General features: G+C 47.5%; 1 protein-coding gene across 1 annotated transcript; it reads left to right on the top strand.

Moving 5' to 3' along the window:
• The first annotated feature begins 18,349 nt into the window (after positions 1-18,349).
• LOC142845179 (small ribosomal subunit protein bS18m-like) lies at positions 18,350-18,860 on the top strand. Its single transcript, XM_075963941.1, has one exon. It carries the CDS (start codon positions 18,382-18,384, stop codon positions 18,805-18,807), a length of 426 nt encoding a protein of 141 aa, XP_075820056.1. The 5' UTR covers positions 18,350-18,381; the 3' UTR covers positions 18,808-18,860.
• Positions 18,861-20,998: the final 2,138 nt, after the last annotated feature.

Raw genomic sequence — 20,998 nt, 5'->3', positions numbered from 1 at the left:
CTGCAACATTGCCTGTTCAGGAAACACAATTTCAACATCCTTTGCTTACTGATAGAATACAGTCGTCTTCAGCTTTATTTGAGGAGGACAGACAGACTGGCATGGAGCAAAAGAAGAGAAGAAATTCTTGGAAAGTAATAATCAGATTGCAAAGCCCACTGTGGTAGGAAGCGTCAGTAGTCACAGGCGTTCAGGAGCTTGATGTAGGAGGATCCCTTGAGGTCACAAGTTCAAGACCTGACTGGGTAACACAACAAGACCCTGTCTCAAAAATAAATGAGCAAGGCATGATGAGACTCTTCTATATCCCCAACACTTGGGATATGGAGGCAGGAGTATCAGGAGTTCAAAGTCATTCTTTGCTACTTAGCAAGTTCAAGGCCAGCCTGGGCTACGTGAAGGCCTGGCTCAAAAAGGGGCTGGAGGGAAGACAATTAAAAAAAAATTGTGTCTGAATATCCTTGGCAATAAACAAGGCCAAAGATCAAATTATTATTTATGAATATGTATGAAGCTAAAATTCCTTAACTCAAAGTGCTTCAGGGTCCATATTGGTAGTGTAGGAATATAATCCCAGCATTTAGCAGGCAGAGAACAGAGGATCCTGGGTTCATTACATAATGAGACCCTGTCTTCCCTGCCCAACAACGATGAGAGACTCAGAAGCAGAGCACTGACTAGGCCTGTGTGACACCCTGGGTCCGACCCCTCCTCTGATTATAAAGTGCTGCACACTTTCAATCCCAGCACTTGGGTGTAGCAACATTTCACTTATATTTTAATAAATGAAACTTGCCTGAGGCTCAGAAAAGTAAAATAACCCCACTAGCCAGCTTTATAGGGCAGGCAGCAATGACACACACCTTTAATCCCAGCAGCCACACTAGCTTGCCACAGAAACCAGGCGGTATGGTGCTTTCCAGGTTTTCAGGTCAGGTTGAATTCCAGTTTCTCTCTCTGAGTTTTTATTGTTCATACTTCACTTGGGAGGCAGAAACAGGTGAACCTTAGAGGCCAGCCTGGTCTACAGAGTGAGTTTCTCTGTGTGGCTTTAGAACCTGTCCTGGAACTCACTCTGTAGACCAGGCTGGCCTCAAATTCACAGAGATCCGCCTGCCTCTGTCTCCTGAGTGCTGGGATTAAAGGCGTGCGCCACCACCGCCCGACCAGTTTTCTCTTAAATTCAACACTGTCAGTCTGTTGAGTGGAGCCACTGAGCTCCAAGGACCTCCTTCTTGAGCCGTCAGAGCATTTGTTCCAGAGATTCCTGAAGCTGAGGGCTAGTGCAGATTACCCACCTCTGCCTCTGTGGGGCTGGCGGGTGTGTAAAACTACCCTCCTGGCTGGCCGAGTGGACCTTACAACAAAAGCAACTAAGCTGGGGGGGTGCCAGCAAGATGACTCACTGGGTAAAGGCACCTGCTGAATTTGACCTCTGGAGCTCATGTAGACGTGGAAGGGGAGCCCCAACTCCACAGAGTTGTCATTTGCACATCAGTACATCGTGCCTGAATTCCCTCATGCTTCAGTCACACAGACAAAAAATAAGTAATTTTTTAAAAAAAAAGAAATACTGGGGCTGGAGAGATGGCTCAGTGGTTAAGAGCATTGCTTGCTCTTCCAAAGGTCCTGAGTTCAATTCCCAGCAACCACATGGTGGCTTACAACCATCTGTAATAAGGTCTGGTGCCCTCTTCTGGCCTGCAGACATACACACAGACAGAACATTGTATACATAATAAATAAATAAATATTTAAAAAAAAAAAAAAGAAATACTTTTTCTTTTTTTTTCTCTTATATTTCTGAGAAGTTCTATTGTTAAAGAAATAAGCTGAAGTTCAATGGATGAGCTCAGATGTGCGGGGCCCCCACCGAACCTTAGTTTTTAAATTTAGTAAAAAAAATTTTATTTTATTCTCAGCACCGAAATGGTGACAGGCCACATGTCCCGGCTCTAGACAGAGTAGGGGGATGGTAAATTCAGAGCCAGCCTGGGCTAATTAATGAGTTCCGGGTATCTGGGACACAAGGTGTGACACCATCTCATGAAAAGCAAAGTGGGAGCCAGGTGGCTGTGGTGCACGCCTTTAATCCCAGCACTAAGGAGGCAGAGACAGGCGGATCTCTGTGAGTTCGAGGCCAGCCTGGTCTACAGGGAGAGTTCCAGGACAATCTCCAAAGCCACAGGGAAACCCTGTCTTGAATAAACCTAAAAAAAAAAGAGAGAGAGAGAGAGAAAAAAAACACTGAAGTGGGGAGACTGGATAGATGACAGCTTCAAGAGCGTTGCTTGTCTTGTAGATGTGTGGAGTAGGGTTTCCAGCACCCACAACTGCTGTCACGCCAGCTCTAGTGGACCCAATGCCCTCTGACCTCCATGGATTCCTGCATACATAAGCGGCACATAAGAAGCCATGAATGATTTCATTTAAATTACGTTTTTATCCAGGCAGTGTTGGTACACATTTTAATCCCAGTACTCAGGAGGCAAGGGCAGGTGGAACCCTGTGAATCTGAAGCCAGCCTGGGCTACAGAGCGAGTTCTAGGACAGTCAAGTCCACACAGAGAGACTCTGTTTCTAAATAAATAGATAAAAGTTACATGTTTAGGTGTGTTGCCTGCATGTATGTCTGTGTACCACATGTGTGTCTGGTGTCTGAGGAGGCCAGAAAAGGGCACTGGGTCTCTGGAGATGGAGTTACACATAGTTGTGAAATATCTTGTAGGTGCTGGGAATCGAACCTGGTTCTTCTGCAAGAGCAGTCAGTGCTTTCAAAAGCTGAGACACTTTGCCAGTCTCTAAAATAAAGCACTTTTTTTTTTCTGAGGCAGGGTTTCTCCGTGTAGCCCTGGCTGTCCTAGAACTCGCTTCATAGACCAGGCTGGCCTCCAACTCAGAGATCTGTCTGCCTCTGCCTCCCGAGTGCTGGGATTAAAGGTGTATATGACCATCCCAGCACTCGGGAGGCAGAGGCAGGCGGATTTCTGTGAGTTCGAGACCAGCCTGGTCTACAAGAGCTAGTTCCAGGACAGGCTCCAAAGCCACAGAGAAACCCTGTCTCGAAAAACCAAAAAAAAAAAAAAAGGTGTATATGGGTGTATATGACCATGCCCAGCCTAATTTTTTTAAGACTTATTTATTTATTATGTATATAATAGTGTTCTGTCTGTCCGTACACCTGCACACCAGAAGGGGGCGCCAGATCTCATTACAGATGACTGTGGGCCACCATGTGGTTGCTGGGAATCGAACTCAGGACCTCTGGAAGAGCAACCAATGCTCTTAACTGCTGAGCCATCTCTCCAGCCCCCTAAATCTTTTTTTTCTTATGTTCATTTATTTCCGGGGAGAAGGGTGTGCCCTGTGCACATGCCATGGTACATACATGAAGGCGAGAGGCCATACCTAGTTTAAAGAGGTGCTAGAATCAAGCCCAGGACTTCCGCTAACCAAGCGCTCTGCCACCTGAACCACACCCCTGTCCTTTCCTGGCTTCCAGAAAGGCCCAAGGAGAAGTTAATTATGACTCGATGCTGTGGAACACTGGCACTCCCCAGCAATGGCCACCTGCTGTGTTTACAGACGGTCCAGCATAGCACAGACATGCCATACATAGGGTTTGGTACTTGCTGTGGCTTCAGGCATCTGCAGGGGTTCGAGGACGACAATAAGGAGGTGCAATCTCATTCTTCTCAATAGTTATCACCTTGACTGTTGGCCTAAAACACCCTGGCACAGCTCAGCATCTCCTGGGCCACCTCACCTTGAAGCTTGTGACCCTTACTGCTCCTTGGTTGCCAGCCATGGGGCTGGGCCATCTCTGGCTAATTAAAGCCAAAAGGAATGTACTGGTGGAATACATGGTTGCTTAGTACCTGGAAGGAAGCACTGGAGAGCCAGGCTTCCGGGCCGCTCCTGGAATCTGGGTGGCAAGAAGCCATGGGCTTCAGTGCATCTGGGAGCAGCTATAGTGTACGAGGGCGTGGGCAGGAGGCTGTTTTATTGGTACAGAAGAATCCAGTTATACCACTGAAGCTGAGGACCCAAGGTAGGAAGGGACTGGCGGTGTTAAGATGGGGTGAAGACAGGGTCCCTTCTAAAGTCCCTTGGAAGGGGCGCCAGGAAAACAAAGAGTGCGTTGGTTGTGTTGGCAGGAACTGGTGGTCTCTGCACTTAGGAGGTAGAGACAGGAAGTTACTGGGGGTGAGACTAGCCTGGGCTAAACAATCTCTCTTGTTTTGAGAAGAACCTTGAAGTGGACCAGCATGGCTGCATCTCCTTAGATTTTCTTGGTCTGGAGACCCAGTTCAGCTGGTAGAGGGCTTACCTCCGAGGCTTGGGGCTCTGGGCATCATCATAAAAAGTGGACAGTAGCTGGGTGCTGGTGAGACACCCCTTTGATCCCAGTACTTGAGAGGCAGAGGCAGGTGGAGTCCCTGTGAGTTCAAGGTCAGGTCTTGAAAACTCAAATTAATTAGTTAATTAAAAACTGTGAAGTTGGAGAGATGGCTCAGAGGTTAAGAGCAGCTGGTTGTTCTTCCAGAGGTCCTGAGTTCAATTCTCAGCAATCACATGGTGACTCACAACCATCTGTAATGAGATCTAGTGCCTTCTTAGAGCACGCAGGCAGACATACAGACAGCACACTGTATGCATAATAAATAAATATAAAACACAACAACAGCAACAACAAAAGACAACTGTGCCTAAGCAATCACAATTGCTGAGTCAGGGTCGTAAATTAGTTGCTTTGTTTAGCTGCTTTTTTTGAGACAGAATTTGTGTGTGCGTGTGTGTGTGTGTGTGTGTGTGTGTGTGTGTGTGTGTGTAAAGACAAACCTTAGGAGTCAGGAACCTCCTTCTATCAGTGGGTCCCCAGGAACTGAATCCAGGTTCTTAGGCTGGGCAGCAGGCACCTCCAAACAATGAACTCTCTCACCTGCTGCACTAAAACTTTTGAATTAACAATAGAACAGCTGGCTAGGTAGTGGTGGCACACACTGTTAATCCCAGCACTCAGGAATCAGAGGCAGGCTGTGAGTTCAAAGCTAGCCTAGACCACAGAGTGATTTCCAGGATGCCAAGGCTGTTACATAGAGAAACCCTGTCTTGAAAAAACAAAATAAATACCAAAATAATAATAATAACTTTACAAAAAGCTACTGGGAATCTTCACACATGAGAGACGTGGCCCTCCAGCCCCACGAGATGTCCCAACCCTCCCTCCCTCTCCCGTTCTCTCTCCCTAGTCTTCTTAAGCCAGGTCTTGGTTTGTAGCCAGGCTGGCCTCCGACTCTGCAGTCCTCTGGCCTTGGCCTCCTGTGTGCTGGGATTACAGGCGTGAGCCACCATGACTGTCGAGTTTTCCTCTCTTTTTCAAATGTGTAGGAAAAGCTCATTTAGCTCGCCATCTTCAGGGCCAGAGTCCAAGATCAGGCGGGTGGACATCTGTCTCACTCTGGAGTCTGTGGCAAATGGAATCACGGCAGGAATATGTTCCAGAGGGATAATACGGGAGGCAGGAAGCCAGAGAGCCCAAAGTGGGGAGTCTGTTTTGTTTACTTCTATTTCCTCAGCAGCGAGACTGGCACCCAGCATACACTGGGCCTCGGATAACATCTGGGCAGTGAACTGGATGAAACGGCCCAGCATCGGAAACATCATCATTGTTGGGGGACTTTTAAACCTCCAAAAGCACCAGGTGAGTTTTGAACTTGACTTCCTCAGCAAGATCCTGGGGAAGGTCAAAGGTAAGAGCCTGGTCAGCTGTGCCTTCCAAGTCCTGGTCCCTGTAGTCCCCAGGGCATGTCCACGCCCTTCCTCAGCATTCCTCAGCTCTGTGGTTCCCACCTCCTTTCAACACTCTGTGTTCTGTCTGAGGATGGAATGGGCTGAATAATATTTTCCATGTTCTCAATGAGCCCCAAGAATAGGCATGACTCTAAGAGCCCGGCCCGCCAAAAGCAGAACATATATCTGCCACCAGGGGGCACCATCTGTCCATAGTTCTTCTGGTTTTCTGGGTAAAGCCCAGAAGTCAGGCGCTGGCCTGAGATTGTATTGTATTGGTTCTCCCTGGATGGATGCAGCCAACTTTCTGGGTCCAGAAGGAAAGATTACACAGATTCTCTTTTGCTTGTAGAAGATCAACGCTGAGACCCAGAATCTGTCTACTTTGCCTGTACGATTCACACAACCCTTGGAACTTGTATTGTCTGTTGTTATTGGCAAACAGTGTCAGTAACAACCCCCTTGGATGGTTCGAAGCATGTAATTCAACAGAATTCTTGCAGGAATCAGGGGCTGGTCAGGTCACGGCTGTCGACTATTAGAGTAATTGACTTGGAGCAGTGGCTCTCTCTCGGCTAAGAACCAGCAGAGCTTGCATCCTAGACATCCAGCCACACACCAGAAGTCAAACCCTGGACCTAGCACACTCTAGCAAGTGCCCTGCAGTTGAATTTCATCCCTATACCAGCCCTTTTTTCTTTTTTTTCTTTTTCTTTTTGGTTTTTCGAGACAGGGTTTCTCTGTGGTTTTGGAGCCTGTCTTGGAACTAGCTCTAGTAGCCCAGGCTGGTCTTGAACTCACAGAGATCCACCTGCCTCTGCCTCTCGAGTGCTGGGATTAAAGGCGTGCGCCACCACCGCCCGGCTATCTTGGAACTCACTATATAAAGCAGGCTAGCCTCGAACTCACAGAGATTCATCTGCTTCCCAAGTGCTGGGATTAAAGGTGTGCACCATCACACTTGGCTTTTTTACTTGTGTGTGTGTGTGTGTGTGTGTGTGTGTGTGTGTGTGTGTACATGTGCCCCATGGCTAGTGTGTGGCAGTCAGAAGATAACCTGCTGAAGTTGGCCCTCTCCTCTCTGCATCTAGGTCCCGGGTATAGAACTTCAGTCAGCAGCTGTGGAGACAAATGACTTTACTCAATGACAGTCCAGCCCAGCCGCTCCAGCTTTCCCTCCCAGGAGCTGAAACCACAGCCCTTACCAGCAGGCCTGCCTAATTCGTTGTGGTTTCTGTTTTGTTTTGAGTGTGTGTGTATATTTGATGTACATGGTGCTGGTGCGTGCACATGGAGGTCAGAGGTCACCTTTCAGTGTCTTCCTCATTTCTTTATTTTGTGTTTGTTCATGTACGTGAACATGGGCACGAGGGGGTCAGAGGATGCCCTTCAGGTCCAGGCCAGCCTTTACCATCCACCTCATCTGAGATGGGATCGAGGTCAGGTAAGACAGAGTCAGGTCTAGCTAGTGGGGCAGGATTGCTGTGCAGTCCCTGTGGAGACACCTAGACGTGATAAATGAGCTACCGCACCGTCTGGCTTGTACCTGGGTTCTGGGACTCTGACCTCAGGTCATCAGGCCTGCACAGCAAGTGCCTTGCCCCCTGAGCCACTTCACCTGCCCGCCACATTGTTGAGAGCTGGTCTCTCACCGAACCTAGGAATCCTAGCTCAGGTTCTCATGTGTGCCCAACAGATGTTTTACTGACCAAGCCATCTCTCCAGCCCCTTTGCTTGTTCATTTGCAAACAGGGTCTTGCTATGTAGCCTAGGCTGGTCTAAAATTTGTACTATGTAGCCTGGACTAACCTCGAGTTTGCCACCGTCCTTCCTAGCCTTCTGAATCTCATGTTTCAAGACTGAACTCCTTTTTGTTGGTTTGTTTATAGATAGGGTTTCTCTGTGTAAGTCCTGGCTGTCCTGGAACTTGCTTCGTAGACCAGACTGGCCTCGAACTCCCTGGGATCTGCCTGCCTCTGCCTCCGGAGTGCTAGGATTAAAGGTGCACACCACTGCCCTGCTAAGGGCATTCTTTTCTTAGCGGGGCTCAACTCTGATGTGCCCATGAATCTGCCTAGAGTAGCACAGAGGCTTCCCCTGGAGGGTTCAGAACATGAATCCCACAATCAGGCATCTGAGCATAAGGAGTGGGTTTGTTTTTCTGTTTAATTTTATGTGTGTTTTGTCTGCATGTATGTCAGGCCACCACATGTCTGCTGCATGTCTGTGGAGGTCAGTAGAGGGTGTCAGATTCCCTGGAACTCGACTCATGACTAGTTGTGAGTCTCTAGGTCTTCATCGGTATCTGAACCTAGGTCCCAGTCTTAACTGCTAAGCCCAATACTGAGGGGGAGGAAATTAGGAGTCTTACAGAACAGCTGCTTTGCTCTGTCTTCTGCTTCTGGTTTTGAAGCAGGTCGTGGAAGAAGTCCCTGACCCAAGAACTCATTCAGGAAACCTCTGCCCTGCTGGTGTAGAGCCATGTTCCTGTGACTGCATTGCTCAAAGAGGCCAGAAGAGGGCACCAGATCTCCTAGAACCGAAGTGACAAGTTTTTTGTGACCTTCCCAGAGTGGCTAAAGCGAACCTTTCAGCCCTCTGCAAGAGCTGAGCCCTTGCTTCCGCTCCAAATTAAAAACAAAACAAAACATCAAAACAACAAGCGAGGGCTGGGGAGGTAGCTCAGTTGGTAGAATCGGTAGCAAACACAAGGCCCGGGGTTTGTTTTTTTTTTTTTTTTTTTTTTTTTTTTTTTTTTTTTTTTTTGGTTTTTTCGAGACAGGGTTTCTCTGTGGTTTTGGAGCCTGTCCTGGAACTAGCTCTTGTAGACCAGGCTGGTCTCGAACTCACAGAGATCCGCCTGCCTCTGCCTCCCGAGTGCTGGGATTAAAGGCGTGAGCCACCACCGCCCGGCAAGGCCCGGGGTTTGAACCTCACCACCACATAAGCCAATCGCACGCTCAAGTGCTCAGCACTCAGGAGATGGAGGCAGGAGGATCAGGAAGTCCAAGGTCTTAGGATCCTGCTCCCTGGCAAGCCAGCCTAGCTCCAGCTTCCACGGGAGCCCCATCTCCAGGGAGTGAGGCAGAGAGCCGAAAGTCACTGAGCTCATGCCTATGCATGGGTACATACATGCACTCCCCAAACACACACAGGGCAAAAAATCAAAAAGAAACGAAGAAAACAAAACTCTTGCCTGGCATGGTGGCATGCGTCTTTTAGCCTAGCAGAGTTTGAGGTCAGCCTGATCTACATAGAGAGTTCCAGGCTAGCCAGGGCTACGTGGTGAGACCCTGAAGTCTCAATAAATAATAAACAAACTGAAACTCTTTGGATTCCATCAGTCCTCAAGGAAATCAAGGCTGAGTTGATTGGCAAACACCCCTGATCTCAGCACTTGGGAGACAGGAACAGGATTGCTGCAAGTTTAAGCCTAAAGTTCCAAGCCAGCTAGGACCCGTGCCATTCCAACTGCATGCAAAAATCAAAACCCGTGCCATTCCAACTGCGTGCAAAAAGGGCTTCCAGGGCAACTTCACTGACTGTGACCTCTGGTTTGTTTGTCTACCTTTAATTTGTTTTTGTTGTTTGTTTTGTTTTTGTTTTTTTGAGATAGGGTTTCTCTGCATAACTCTTGACTGTCCTGGAACTCCTGCTGTAGACCAGGCTGACACTCATCCCTCATACCTGGCTTGATTTATATTTAAATTGATATAAAAAAATCCACTCAGCCAGGCGATGGTGGAGCACGCCTTTAATCCCAGCACTCGGGAGGCAGAGGCAGGCGGATCTCTGTGAGTTCGAGACTGGCCTGGTCTACAGAGCTAGTTCCAGGACAGGCTCCAAAGCCACCAAGAAACTCTGTCTCAAAGAAAAAAAAACAAACAAAAAACAAACAAACAAAAAAATCCACTCCACTTGTGTGCCTTTCTCTGTATCTGGGTAGTTGAGTCATTCTGATGAAATAAAAGTTAAGCTGCTATTTAAAGAGCAAGTGAGAGGGAAAGAGGCCAGCATCAGCTGTAGGAGGCCCAGGACAGCCACCAGAAAAACCTGTTACTCAAGTGGAAGCATCTGTTGGCACAGTCAGCGGCACCCCAGATGTGAGCCAGCAGGTTAGGACACTTGTCCTCAACCGACTTATAACCTTAAGTGGGTAGCTTTCAAACCGGTCTGGCCAGATAGGAAACTGCTTGGTTGGCGGACAGGTGGAGACACAGCAGCTTCCAATGGGTAGACACAGACACAGACAGGCAGCGGTCAGTCTTACTGTGAGTCTCTTTTAACTGTTTTTTGGAGGACTGAACCCAGGGTTTTATGTTCTACCACTCAACTAAATTCTCAGGTCCTGAAGAGAGCCTTGGCTTTTTCATTCTCTATTTTTATTTTATGTTGAAATAGAGTCTCACGTCCAGGCCTGGTCTCGGACGCACTAAGTAGCTGAGGATGACCTTGAACTCCTGAACCTACTGCCTCCACTTCTTTTTGTTGGTGTTTTTTGTTGTTGTTGTTGAATAAACAAGTTTTATTTGTAAATTTAGTCAACATACATAATTGACCTAAAAACTTCAATAGGATACTTTTAAAAACCACTTGAAGGTCATCTCTATAAAAGGGGTTTTGCCAGGACAGTAACCAGGTGTAACCTAACCCATCTTCATTGGCAGAGATCCAGTAAGCTGAAGCTGTACTCTTACCCTCATGTTTAAACTCCACAAGGAGAAAACAAATTCTCCGGTTTTCCCCCTAAAGATTAAAAAACAAAGCAGAACCTAATCTAGATAGAAGACCAAACAACACAATGAAAGCTGCACTAACTAGATTAGTAACAGGTGATGCTGGTGTGAATAGCTTGTTATTTTACTATAGAGCCCTTATAAATCCCCGTTAGTGTGTGTTACCAGCTGGAGGGTTAGTTAACGTGAGGTAGAATGAGGACTAACCAAGGTTTAATACGCATAGCATTTTCTACTGTGTTAAAAACAAATGCAGTCTAGTCAGGAAGTACCAACTGGACTAATTACACACACCTTAATGACAAGACTCCCCACCACTTGTGAATGTAAAACATTTAATTTAAAAATGTTGAACACTACAATATATAAAATAGCTATTATAAATGCACATAGTGTATTCTATAGCTGCCAGGTTTACTTTTTTTTTTTTTTTTTTTAAGGAAAACTGTTACACTGTGGTTAAAACTTGTATCTTCAACCTTTGAAAAAGCCCACATTCTATCACAGTGATGTATGGTTAAACACTTGGATCAAGTCATAACCAGTTTTTTTTTAATATTTATTTATTATGTATACACTATTCTGTGTGTATGCCTGCATGCCAGAAGAGGGCACCTGACCCCACTACACATGATTGTGAGCCACCATGTGGTTGCTGGGAATTGAACTCAGGACCTTTGGAAGAGCAGACAATGCTCTTAACCTCTGAGCCATCTCTCCAGCCCCATAACCAGTTTTATTGCAAAAGGACCCTGTACATTTATCAATTCTAGTACCTTAGTAGCTACCCAACAAGTCATTAACATACAGAAACATGCATCATGAGAAGCAAGTACTATCACCCATCCCTTCTGCACATCGGCAACTTGTCACTCCTGAGCCGCAGCGCCCACAGCACTGAGGTCTGTGAACAGTCACTCTCCCCATTCATCCTGAGTGAAAGATGGAATGACTTAAGTACAAATGCAACATATTATAAACAATTTCTTACAAAAAGAGTCACAAATTAAACCAAAGCATTTTACAGAATTTACTACAAAATGCCATAAAAACCGCCTCAACTTAAGCTTTCCCCCCCTCCCCACCCCGTATCCGGCGAGCCAACTGGATGTCTTTGGGCATGATGGTGACTCTCTTGGCGTGGATGGCACACAGATTGGTATCTTCAAATAACCCCACCCCACGCTTCACTGGCCTCCTGAAGGGCACTCTGAAACCTCAGGTCAGTCTTGAAGTCCTGGGCGATCTCCCTCACCAACCTCTGGAAAGGCAGCTTCCGGATGAGCAGCTCAGTCTACTTCTGGTAGCGACGGATCTCTCGCAGAGCCACGGTCCCGGGCCTGTAGCCGTGCGGCTTCTTCACCCTGCCGGTAGAGGGCGCGCTTTTCAGCTGCTTGCGGGGCGCTTCTCCCCCCCCCGCCCCCCCCGCCCCCCCGCCCCCCCCCCCCGTCGACTTCCTAGCCGTCTGCTTGGTTCGGGCCATTTTCTTTCACCCAAAGCCGGAGTCTGAGGCCTGTGCTGGGTCCCGCGCCGCTGTGAGAGCGCAAATGGGAGCCGCAATTGGCGACAGGAAACAGACTATCTACCTCCAACGAACGACCAAACCGCTCTGCGCCTGTTGGTGTCTTGAGGCAGGGTTTCTCTGTGTAGCCCTGGCTGTCCCGGAACTTGCTCTGTAGACCAGGTTGGTCTCGAACTCAGAGATCTGCCTGCCTCTGCTGCCTGAGTGCTGGGAGTAAAGGTGTGCGCCAGGTGTGCCACTGTGCCTGGCTTTTGTAGAGCTGGGGGTTGAACCCAGGGTCCCACACATATAGGCAAGTACTCCACCAATAAACCGCTTTAAAGAGAATATTTTAAAAACATTTTGTTGCCAGGCGGTGGTGGCACACTCCTTTAATCCCAGCACTCGGGAGGCAGAGGCAGGTGGATCTCTGTGAGTTCAAGGCCAGTCTGGTCTACAGAGCTAGTTCTAGGTCAGGCTCCAAAGCTACAGAGAAACCTTGTCTCAAAAACAAAAATTGTTTTCATTGTTGTTATTTTTTTCTCCTATGCATATGTGCGGGGGACAGAGGATTATTTTGGGAGGAGTTTCTTCTCTGCTTCTGTCATGTGAGTCCCAGGTGTCAGACTCAAGTCCTTGGGCTTGGCAGTATGCCAGGTCACTGAGCTATCTTAGTCAACCTAAAAAGTGTTTCTGTTAGTGTGTTTGCCTGTTTTGGTCTGGTTGAAGATGGAGCTTTGTTTGCTCTGCTGTGGGAGGCTCTGGGTTACCTCCCCATGACTGCACAGCAGAAAACACATGGTTTTTAGCAGAGTCCTATCCTCCCCTTGCCTCAGCCTCCTGAGTTGGGGGATCATAGACCAGGTGCAGCCACCTCACTTTACCTTGTGTTTGCTGTTTACTGCGATACTGGGTGAGCCACAAAACTGAGTTTGTGCTCTTTCCTGGGAGTGGCCAAGCACTCTTCCTGGCCCCAATGGAAGTGGCCCATTCTACGGAGGGCAGAACCAGAAGGCTTGGAGCCAGGCTCTTGTCCTGGGTCACCTCTCTGTTTCAGTTGTCATACAGGGATTTTTGTCTAACTTTATTGTGGAAAAGTTGCTAGGGAACACAAAGTTACTTAGACAAAGTTACTCTGGAGGGCTCCCTCAGATACTCAAGTTAACCACAACGCACCACCTAGGCTTGTTGTAAAGACTTGTCCGCTCAGCACTTTGCATTTTATTTTTATTATAATTATTATTATAATTATTTTTTTTAAATTATTTATTTATTATGTATACAATATTCTGTCTGTGTGTATGACTGCAGGCCAGAAGAGGGCACCAGACCTCATTATAGATGGTTGTGAGCCACAATGTGGTTGCCGGGAATTGAACTCAGGACCTTTGGAAGAGCAGGCAATGCTCTTAACCGCTGAGCCATCTCTCCAGTCCCCTATAATTATTTTTTTTAAAGATTTATTTATTTCTTATATATACAGTGTTCTGCCTCCATGAATGCCTGCAGGCCAGAAGAGGGCACCAGATCTCATTATAGATGGTTGTGAGCCACCATGTGGTTGCTGGGAGTTGAACTCAGGACCTCTGGAAGAGAAGCCAGTGCTCTTAACCTCTGAGCCATCTCTCCAGCCCCCTATTTTTTTTTTTTTTGAGACAGAATTTCTCTGTGTAGCCCTGGCTGTCCTGAACTAGCTCTTGAAGAGCAGGCTGACCTCAAACTCACAGAGATCCACCTGCCTCTGCCTCCTGAGTGCTGGGGAGAAAGACATGTGCCCCCCCACCCAACAACACTTTCGGAAGGAAGGAAGGAAGGAAGGAAGGAAGGAAGGAAGGAAGGAAGGAAGGAAGAAAGGAAGGAAGGAAAAGCCAGGCAGTGGTGGTGCAAGCCTTTAATCGCAGCACTCGGGAGGCAGAGGCAGGTGGATCTCTGTAGATTCGAGTTCTGCCTGGTCTACAAGAGCTAGTTCCAGGACAGGCTCCAAAGCTTTAAGGAAACCCTGTCTCGAAAAACCAAAAAAAAAAAAAAAAAAAAGAAAGAAAGAAAAGAAAAAGAAAAGAAAAGAAACATTGTCTCATTTGTCTCCTGGAGTCTAAGTTGCTCTCAGACTCTCTATGCAATTGATTTTGCTTCTTATGCCTCAGCTACCCAAATGCAAGAATTCCAGGCTGATGTCAACCACAGCCTCAACCATCGCCTATTTTAACGCCTAACCATCTACCCCAGTCTCTTCATCTTGACTCCAGGCATTCGCCTAGGATGTTTTTTGTTTGTCTGTTTGGTTGGGTTTTTGAGACAGGGTTTCTCCATGTAGCCCTGGCTGTCTGGAAACTAGCTCTTGTAGACTAGGCTGGCCTTGAACTCACAAAGATCTGCCTGTTTCCACCTCCAGAGTGCTGGGATTAAAGGCGTGCACCACCACTGCCCGGCTGCCTAAAACGTTTTCTAACTTTAGGATATCTGCCTGTCCACATCAGGAAAAGGTCATTTCTTTGAGCCCTTGCTAGCAGGGTACCTGACTCTCAGGAAGTTTGAATCCTCCATCTGTTCTGAGGCAAGTGTCAGCAGAGGCTTCATGGCCTCGAGAACCCATATGTCACTGGAGGTGTCTTTACCTAAAGGCTCAGGAACAACTGTCACCAGGGTCCTTAGAAAGCACACTTCACTATTCCGTTCCCATGAGCTCATCCACCCTGAATAGTGTGGGCGTCACTGGGGGCAGGCAGGAACCTGTTCAAAGTCACGACAGTAGAAGATGCCCCAGTCAGGCACAAACTCTTTCCCGACAAACTTCACATGGTGACCTGAAGTGGCAGTCTTCTGAGGTCACCATCGGGTACCTCACCCATGGCCGTCATGACTTCCTGAGGGTTTTAGTCAACTTGTTCTTTCTGAAGCTTCGATTTAGCTAATCACTCCTTGCTTAAAATACTTCCTTCTGAAGATGTGACCTGCCCCGCTGAAAAAGGTACCAAGCCATGTGGCTAACATATACTAGAATAACGGGCTAATGCATGTTATAAGAGTTAATAAGAAGCCTGAGCTAATGGGCCACAGTTTATAATTTTGAAAAACAAAAAAACCAAAAAAACCCCACTTCCTTCCCCAAAAGGTAGTCAGGAACCCCCTGGTCTGGTTCTCTCCTCACGTCTCTAGAAACTTCTAGCCATCTTTTTTTTTTTTTTTTTTTTTGCCTTTTTCCCCTCTCCAAGACAGGGTCTCACTATATACCTCTGGCTGTCCCAAAACTTGCTCTTTAGACCAAACTGTTGCAGGACATTTGATAGCACTGTGAACCCAAGATTGCTTTATTTACCGGAAAATCCTAGTTTTCAGCTGTGGTGTGGCTCAGCCCTAGCACACAACTTTAATCCAAGAGCTTTGTGCTTGAATATTGTCAACAGGATTAAATAAAGTCAACCATAGGTCAAGAGGTGGAGCAAGTAAGCAACCAGCTAACAGGAAGCGAACATGGGATTATTAAAAAAAATTGAGAAAGAGGGAGTCAGGAGGATAGATAGACATACAAATAGAAGGGAGGCTGGAGAGATGGCTCAGCAACTAAGAGCCCTGGCTGTTCTTCCAGAGGTCCTGAGATCAATTCCCAGCAACCACATGGTGGCTCACAACCATCTGTAAAGAGATCTGGTGCCCTCTTCTGGCTTGTAGGCATAACATGCAGGCAGAACACAGTGTACATAATAAATAAACAAATCTTTTTTTTTCTTTTTTTCTTTTTTTAAATATTTATTTATTATGTGTACATTATTCTGTCTGTATGTAGGCCAGAAGAGGGCACCAGACCTCATTACAGATGGTTGTGAGCCACCATGTGGTTGCTGGGAATTGAACTCAGGACCTCTGGAAGAGCAGGCAATGCTCTTAACCACTGAGCCATCTCTCCAGCCCTAAATAAACAAATCTTTAAAAGAGATGTAGAAAAGGAAGAAACATTGAGCATTGAGTTGGGGAGTTTTTTGGTTTGAGGTGGTTGGTGTAGGAGAAGGAGGTTTCTGGGACATGGGTTAAGGCCAGTCCTTCGAGGTTGGTGATTTGAAGAGTCCTGAATACAGAAGGAGCGAGCCTTGCAGCCATAGGCGCCAAGGAAAAGACTCTAGGCACAGGGAAGGGCACGAGCAAAGCTGTCATCTACACACCTGGCACAGTATGGAGAGGATTCAGGTTAAGGCCAGAAAGTCACTAGGATGGTCCATCCTTTTGTGCCGGGTGTGGCTGTAACAAACCCATGATCCCATGGCTTGAGAGATGGAGGCGGAAGCTTTAGGTCATCCTTGGCTACATAGGAAATTCAAGGCTAGCCTGAGTTACATGAGACCTCATCTTAAAAAGAAACAAAAAGCTGGAGGTTGTGGCCCAGTTAACTGAGGGCCAATAGGTCCTAGTACTGCGGCGTCCCCATCCCAGCCTAGTGCGCCCGCCAGAGAGCCTGCCTTTGAGTCTCAGCACACTGGCTGGAAATCCCAGAAGGCTGGGAGTGGAAGCAGAAAGGTGAGTTCAAGGCCACCCTCCAGCCTCAACCAGTTCCTGGGTCAGCAGGGCTAAGTGAGACCCCGTCTCAAAACAAACAAACAGGGAGATGACGGGATGGAGGGATGACTCCTGTGTGGGCTGTTCTTGCAAAGGAACTGAGTTCTGTTTCCAGCGCCCACAGGCTACTTGGAACCACCTGTGACCCGGGCTCAGGGAATGAGGCCTCCTCCGGCCCCTGTACTCACGAGCACATAATGCCCTCTCCAACACAAAATACTAATAAAAAGAGTCTCCTAGAATCAACAAGGCAAACCTGGAGAGATGGCTCAGTGGGTAGGAGCACTTGCTGTTCTCCGAGTGTCCGACACGCAGCAGCCACATCAGAGGGCTCACAGCCACCTGCAACTCCAGGGGACTCGGCGGTGCCGGCTGTCATCCACACAGGTGGCATCCACAGACACAGAAATAAAAATAGATCTAAAAAAAAAAAATCTGATTGAAAATAAATGAAACAAGTAAGGCTCTGACTCGGGGCTTATAAAGTGGGTCTGGGAGACCTATCAGGGGCTGGAGATCTCATCTGAACGGGATTCCATCTGCAAGGTGTCTATGGCTTCCTTAGGAGTTCCAGGACAGCCAAGAGTTGGGGACGTAGCTTGGTTTGGGGATGTGGCTCAGTTTGCAGAGTGCTTGTCTAGCAGGTGCAAATTCTGGGTGTCCGTGCACTGGGCGCCATGGGGAGAGTGTCTGTGATTTCAACACCGGAAGGAAGACGTGGGAGGATTGAAGTTCAAAGTCACGCTTGGCTAAGGCTGTCCTAAGTGAGTCTCCAAGTTCCATATCATGATGAGCTATGCAGTGAGACCCTGTTTCAAAAACAAAGAGATTAGGTCTTTAATCCCAGCATTCCGCTAAGGAGGCAGAAGTGAAGTCTGTGAGTTTGAGGCCAGCCTGGTCTATCTACGTGCTAAGTTCCAGGTCAGCCAGGGCTACGTAGTGAAACCTCAGTTACAACAAAACAAAACAATAAGGACAAGAACAACGGAGATAAAACAGAGACAACACTGCTGAGGTAACCCTGAAAAAGTAGGCCAGGCTGAAGTCTGCCCTTGGGCTTCCCAGAGTCTTTGACCTTCATACCAAGAATTGGCTATAACTTTCTGTGTACAATATCAGTAGCGGTGCAGTAATCTGATTGATTGCATCCAGTTGCTGGAAGGGACATTCTTCCTGGGGCTGGATGTAGCTTAGCTGGTCCAGTGCTTGCCTAGCATGTATGAAGTCCTGGTTCAATTTACTACCACATAAATTGAGAATGGAGGCAGGAGGCTCAGTTCAAGGTCATCCTTGGCTAACTGGCTACATAGCCTGGGTGACATGAGACCCTGTCTCCAAAAAGAAAAGAAAAATTTATGGCTGGGCGGTGGTGGCACATGCCTTTAATCCCAGCACTCGGGAGGCAGAGGCAGGTGGATCTCTGTGAGTTCGAGACCAGCCTGGTCTACAGAGCTAGTTCCAGGACAGGCTCCAAAGCCACAGAGAAACCCTGTCTCGAAAAACCAAAAAAAAAAAAAACAAAAACAAAAAACCCACAGAGAAACCCTGTCTCGAAAAACCAAGCCGGGCAGTGGTGGCGCACGCCTTTAATCCGAGCACTCGGGACGCAGAGGCAGGCGGATCTCTGTGAGTTCAAAGCCAGACTGGTCTACAAGAGCTAGTTCCAGGACAGGCACCAAAACAACAACAACAACAACAAAAGAAAACAAAACAAAACAAAAAAAAACCTACAGAGAAACCTCGTCTCGAAAATCCAAAAAAAAAAGATTAGGGAAAGGGAAGGAAGAGGAAGGGCGAAGAATCATGACGGCTCTGGTGGTGGTGTGCAGTGGTGTAGGGAGGAAAAGCTTGACCACGGCTGCAGTCTGCCTCGCGGATCGCGGAGCTCACTCGGTGCTGTGGAGAAGAAGTTGTGCACAGTATAAACAGGTAGCCAGCAATGAGGATCTGCCAATCCCGATGGAAAACCCCTATAAGGAGCCCCTTAAGAGGTGTGTCTTGTGCGAGAAACGTGTGGATTATAAGAATGTACAGCTTCTGTCCCAGTTTATCTCTCCATTTACCGGATGCATTTACGGACGGCACATAACAGGTCTTTGTGGGAAGAAACAGAAAGAAATAACGAAAGCCATTAAGAGAGCTCAGAAAATGGGGTTTATGCCAGTTATGTACAAGGATCCAGCATATCTCAAAGACTCTAAAGTGTGTAACATCAGGTACCGGGAATAAACTGTGCGAAGTTACTGCCAATAAATCTGGAAGTGAAAAAAAAAAAAAAAGAAAATCCAAAAAAAAAAAAAAACAAAAAAAATTTATGTTGTTCTCTCTACAGGTGTACACCTCTCCCCAATGGGGCTGGGTTCATAGAGATTTGCCTCTGTCTCCCAAATCAAATACTGGAATTAGAGGTGTATACCACCTTGCCAATGATTTTCTATTTCTAGGGTTTTTTTTTTTTTTTTGAGACTGGGTCTCATGTAGTCCAGGCTGGTTTTAAACTTACTAGGTAGCAAAGGTTGATCTTAACCTCCTGATTCTTTGGTATCCACCTCCTGAGTGCTGGGATGGCAGGCTGGATGCAGGGTCTGGGAGTGTGTCATCAATTTGGAATGTTGAGTCACTGCCTTCAGAATCCCCTTTAGACGCTCCTGCAGGCTAACTATTATCCTAGCAGTCCCTGGGAAGCCAAAGGGACTTTGTCCTAGGGTTGCTGTCTAACAGTGTCCTCCCAGACAGAACCATTTCATCCTGCAGGGAAGCTCTTTAAGCAAGAAGGTGAACAACTTCAGGAAGTTGCTAAAATTGAGTAGGTTCACTAGGCCCTACTAGAGTCATTAATGAAAGCTAATAAAAGCTGGCTCTCAGAGACATCTGCAAAGGACACCCTCCAGCCTGTGGAGCCACCTGCAGGCTGTGCAGTGTGCTCCAGGTTCCCATCTTGATGAGCCGTCACCTATGCTGGGTGGACATCACCAAATAACGTGACTTTGAGTCATTTCTGCCCTTGTAAGTAACCCCAATAAAACCATTGGTTCACCGAGTTGGATTCTGGTGGTACCCATATTTTGGTCTGTCATGGGCTCCTGGCATGGGCTGAGTAGACAAGGGTGTGGTATCTTCCCCAGAAAAAGTCTTGTCACACAATTATACACTATGCAGTCACATCTGGTATGGACTGGAGTGTCATCAGGAGAGACCGAGAGACTGTGCAGACACTATTTCTAGTCCTTCCAATGGAATGGTAAGTCCTCAGTTTTCCTCTTCTGTAAGATGGGTCCAGCAGGACTCAGGAGAGGTATCTAGGATATGCAGGAATACGAGCAGAAGGAGACCTAACCTTCTCCTAAGTAGCTGGTGTATATTATCCCATTCAGCCAGAGTTTAGAGGGGACTGGACACTCTTGTCAGCAGAATGCTTCATTGCCAGGTAGGTTTGATGGGAGCAGAGGGGTACGGTGCTATAGCAAACATTGGTGTCCTGTCCCAACCATTCCTTTCTTCTGACATTCTGATTCCCTGAGGATGGCGGAGGCCTGAGCTGGGACCAGAGGCATTTGGGGTGCCACTGATCCTGAGGCTGCTGAGCAGGAGGAAGGGACAAGGGGGCACCTTCAGACTCTGTCAGCTTTGGGCATTTCATCCACAGCAGCAGTCACTGCAGTGATGGAAGGAACAGCCAGTTCCTGGGTGGCCCACATCCTCACACCTCTGGTCCCAGCTCTCCCTACATTCCCCTGGTCCCAGCTCTCCCTACATTCCCCGTCTTGTTTTGCATATGGATAGATAGTAGCAGCTTCCTTTTGTCACAGAGGTGCCCCACCCCCAGCCTTGGCCTTCCCCGCACCCCAGCAGGACTCCCTGTGCTACTTTTGAATGGAAAGCAAGGATTTTGGGGATCCCGAAGTGCGTGCGTTGAGTCTTTGTGGCTCTCCAGATGGCTTTTGTTTTGTCCTTTGAGACGACAGCACTCCGTAGCACTGCTTAGCTTGCAGGAACTAGGTAGCCCAGGCTAACTTCTAACTTTCCTGGGTTACAGAGTAACTTCCCTTCTCCTACCCTGTGGTCCCAGAGGACCGGCTTGCATGGCAAGCGCTTATCCCCTGGGCTGACTTGCATGTGCCCATCGTATTTTAAAAGAGCATACTATGTGCCAGGGAGATACCAAATTGAGTCAGACATTAAATGAGAAATCAGTTATAAGAATTTATGTGATTTTTTTCCCCCTTCGTTTTCCACATTTTATTTCACGTATATGGGTGTTTTGCCGGCTGTGTACTGCTGGTACGCCTGGTCCCCGTGGAGGTCAGCAGAGGGCGTTGAATCCCCTGGATCTGGAGTTACAGACAGATGTGAGGAGCCATGTGGGTGCTGGGACTTAAATCTCTTCTTTTCCCCTTCCTTTCTCATGAGGTACTGGGAT

Source organism: Microtus pennsylvanicus, chromosome 2 (assembly GCF_037038515.1).
Source record: "Microtus pennsylvanicus isolate mMicPen1 chromosome 2, mMicPen1.hap1, whole genome shotgun sequence".
Lineage (NCBI taxonomy): Eukaryota > Metazoa > Chordata > Mammalia > Rodentia > Cricetidae > Microtus > Microtus pennsylvanicus.
This window is presented reverse-complemented; position numbering and strand designations above follow the sequence as displayed.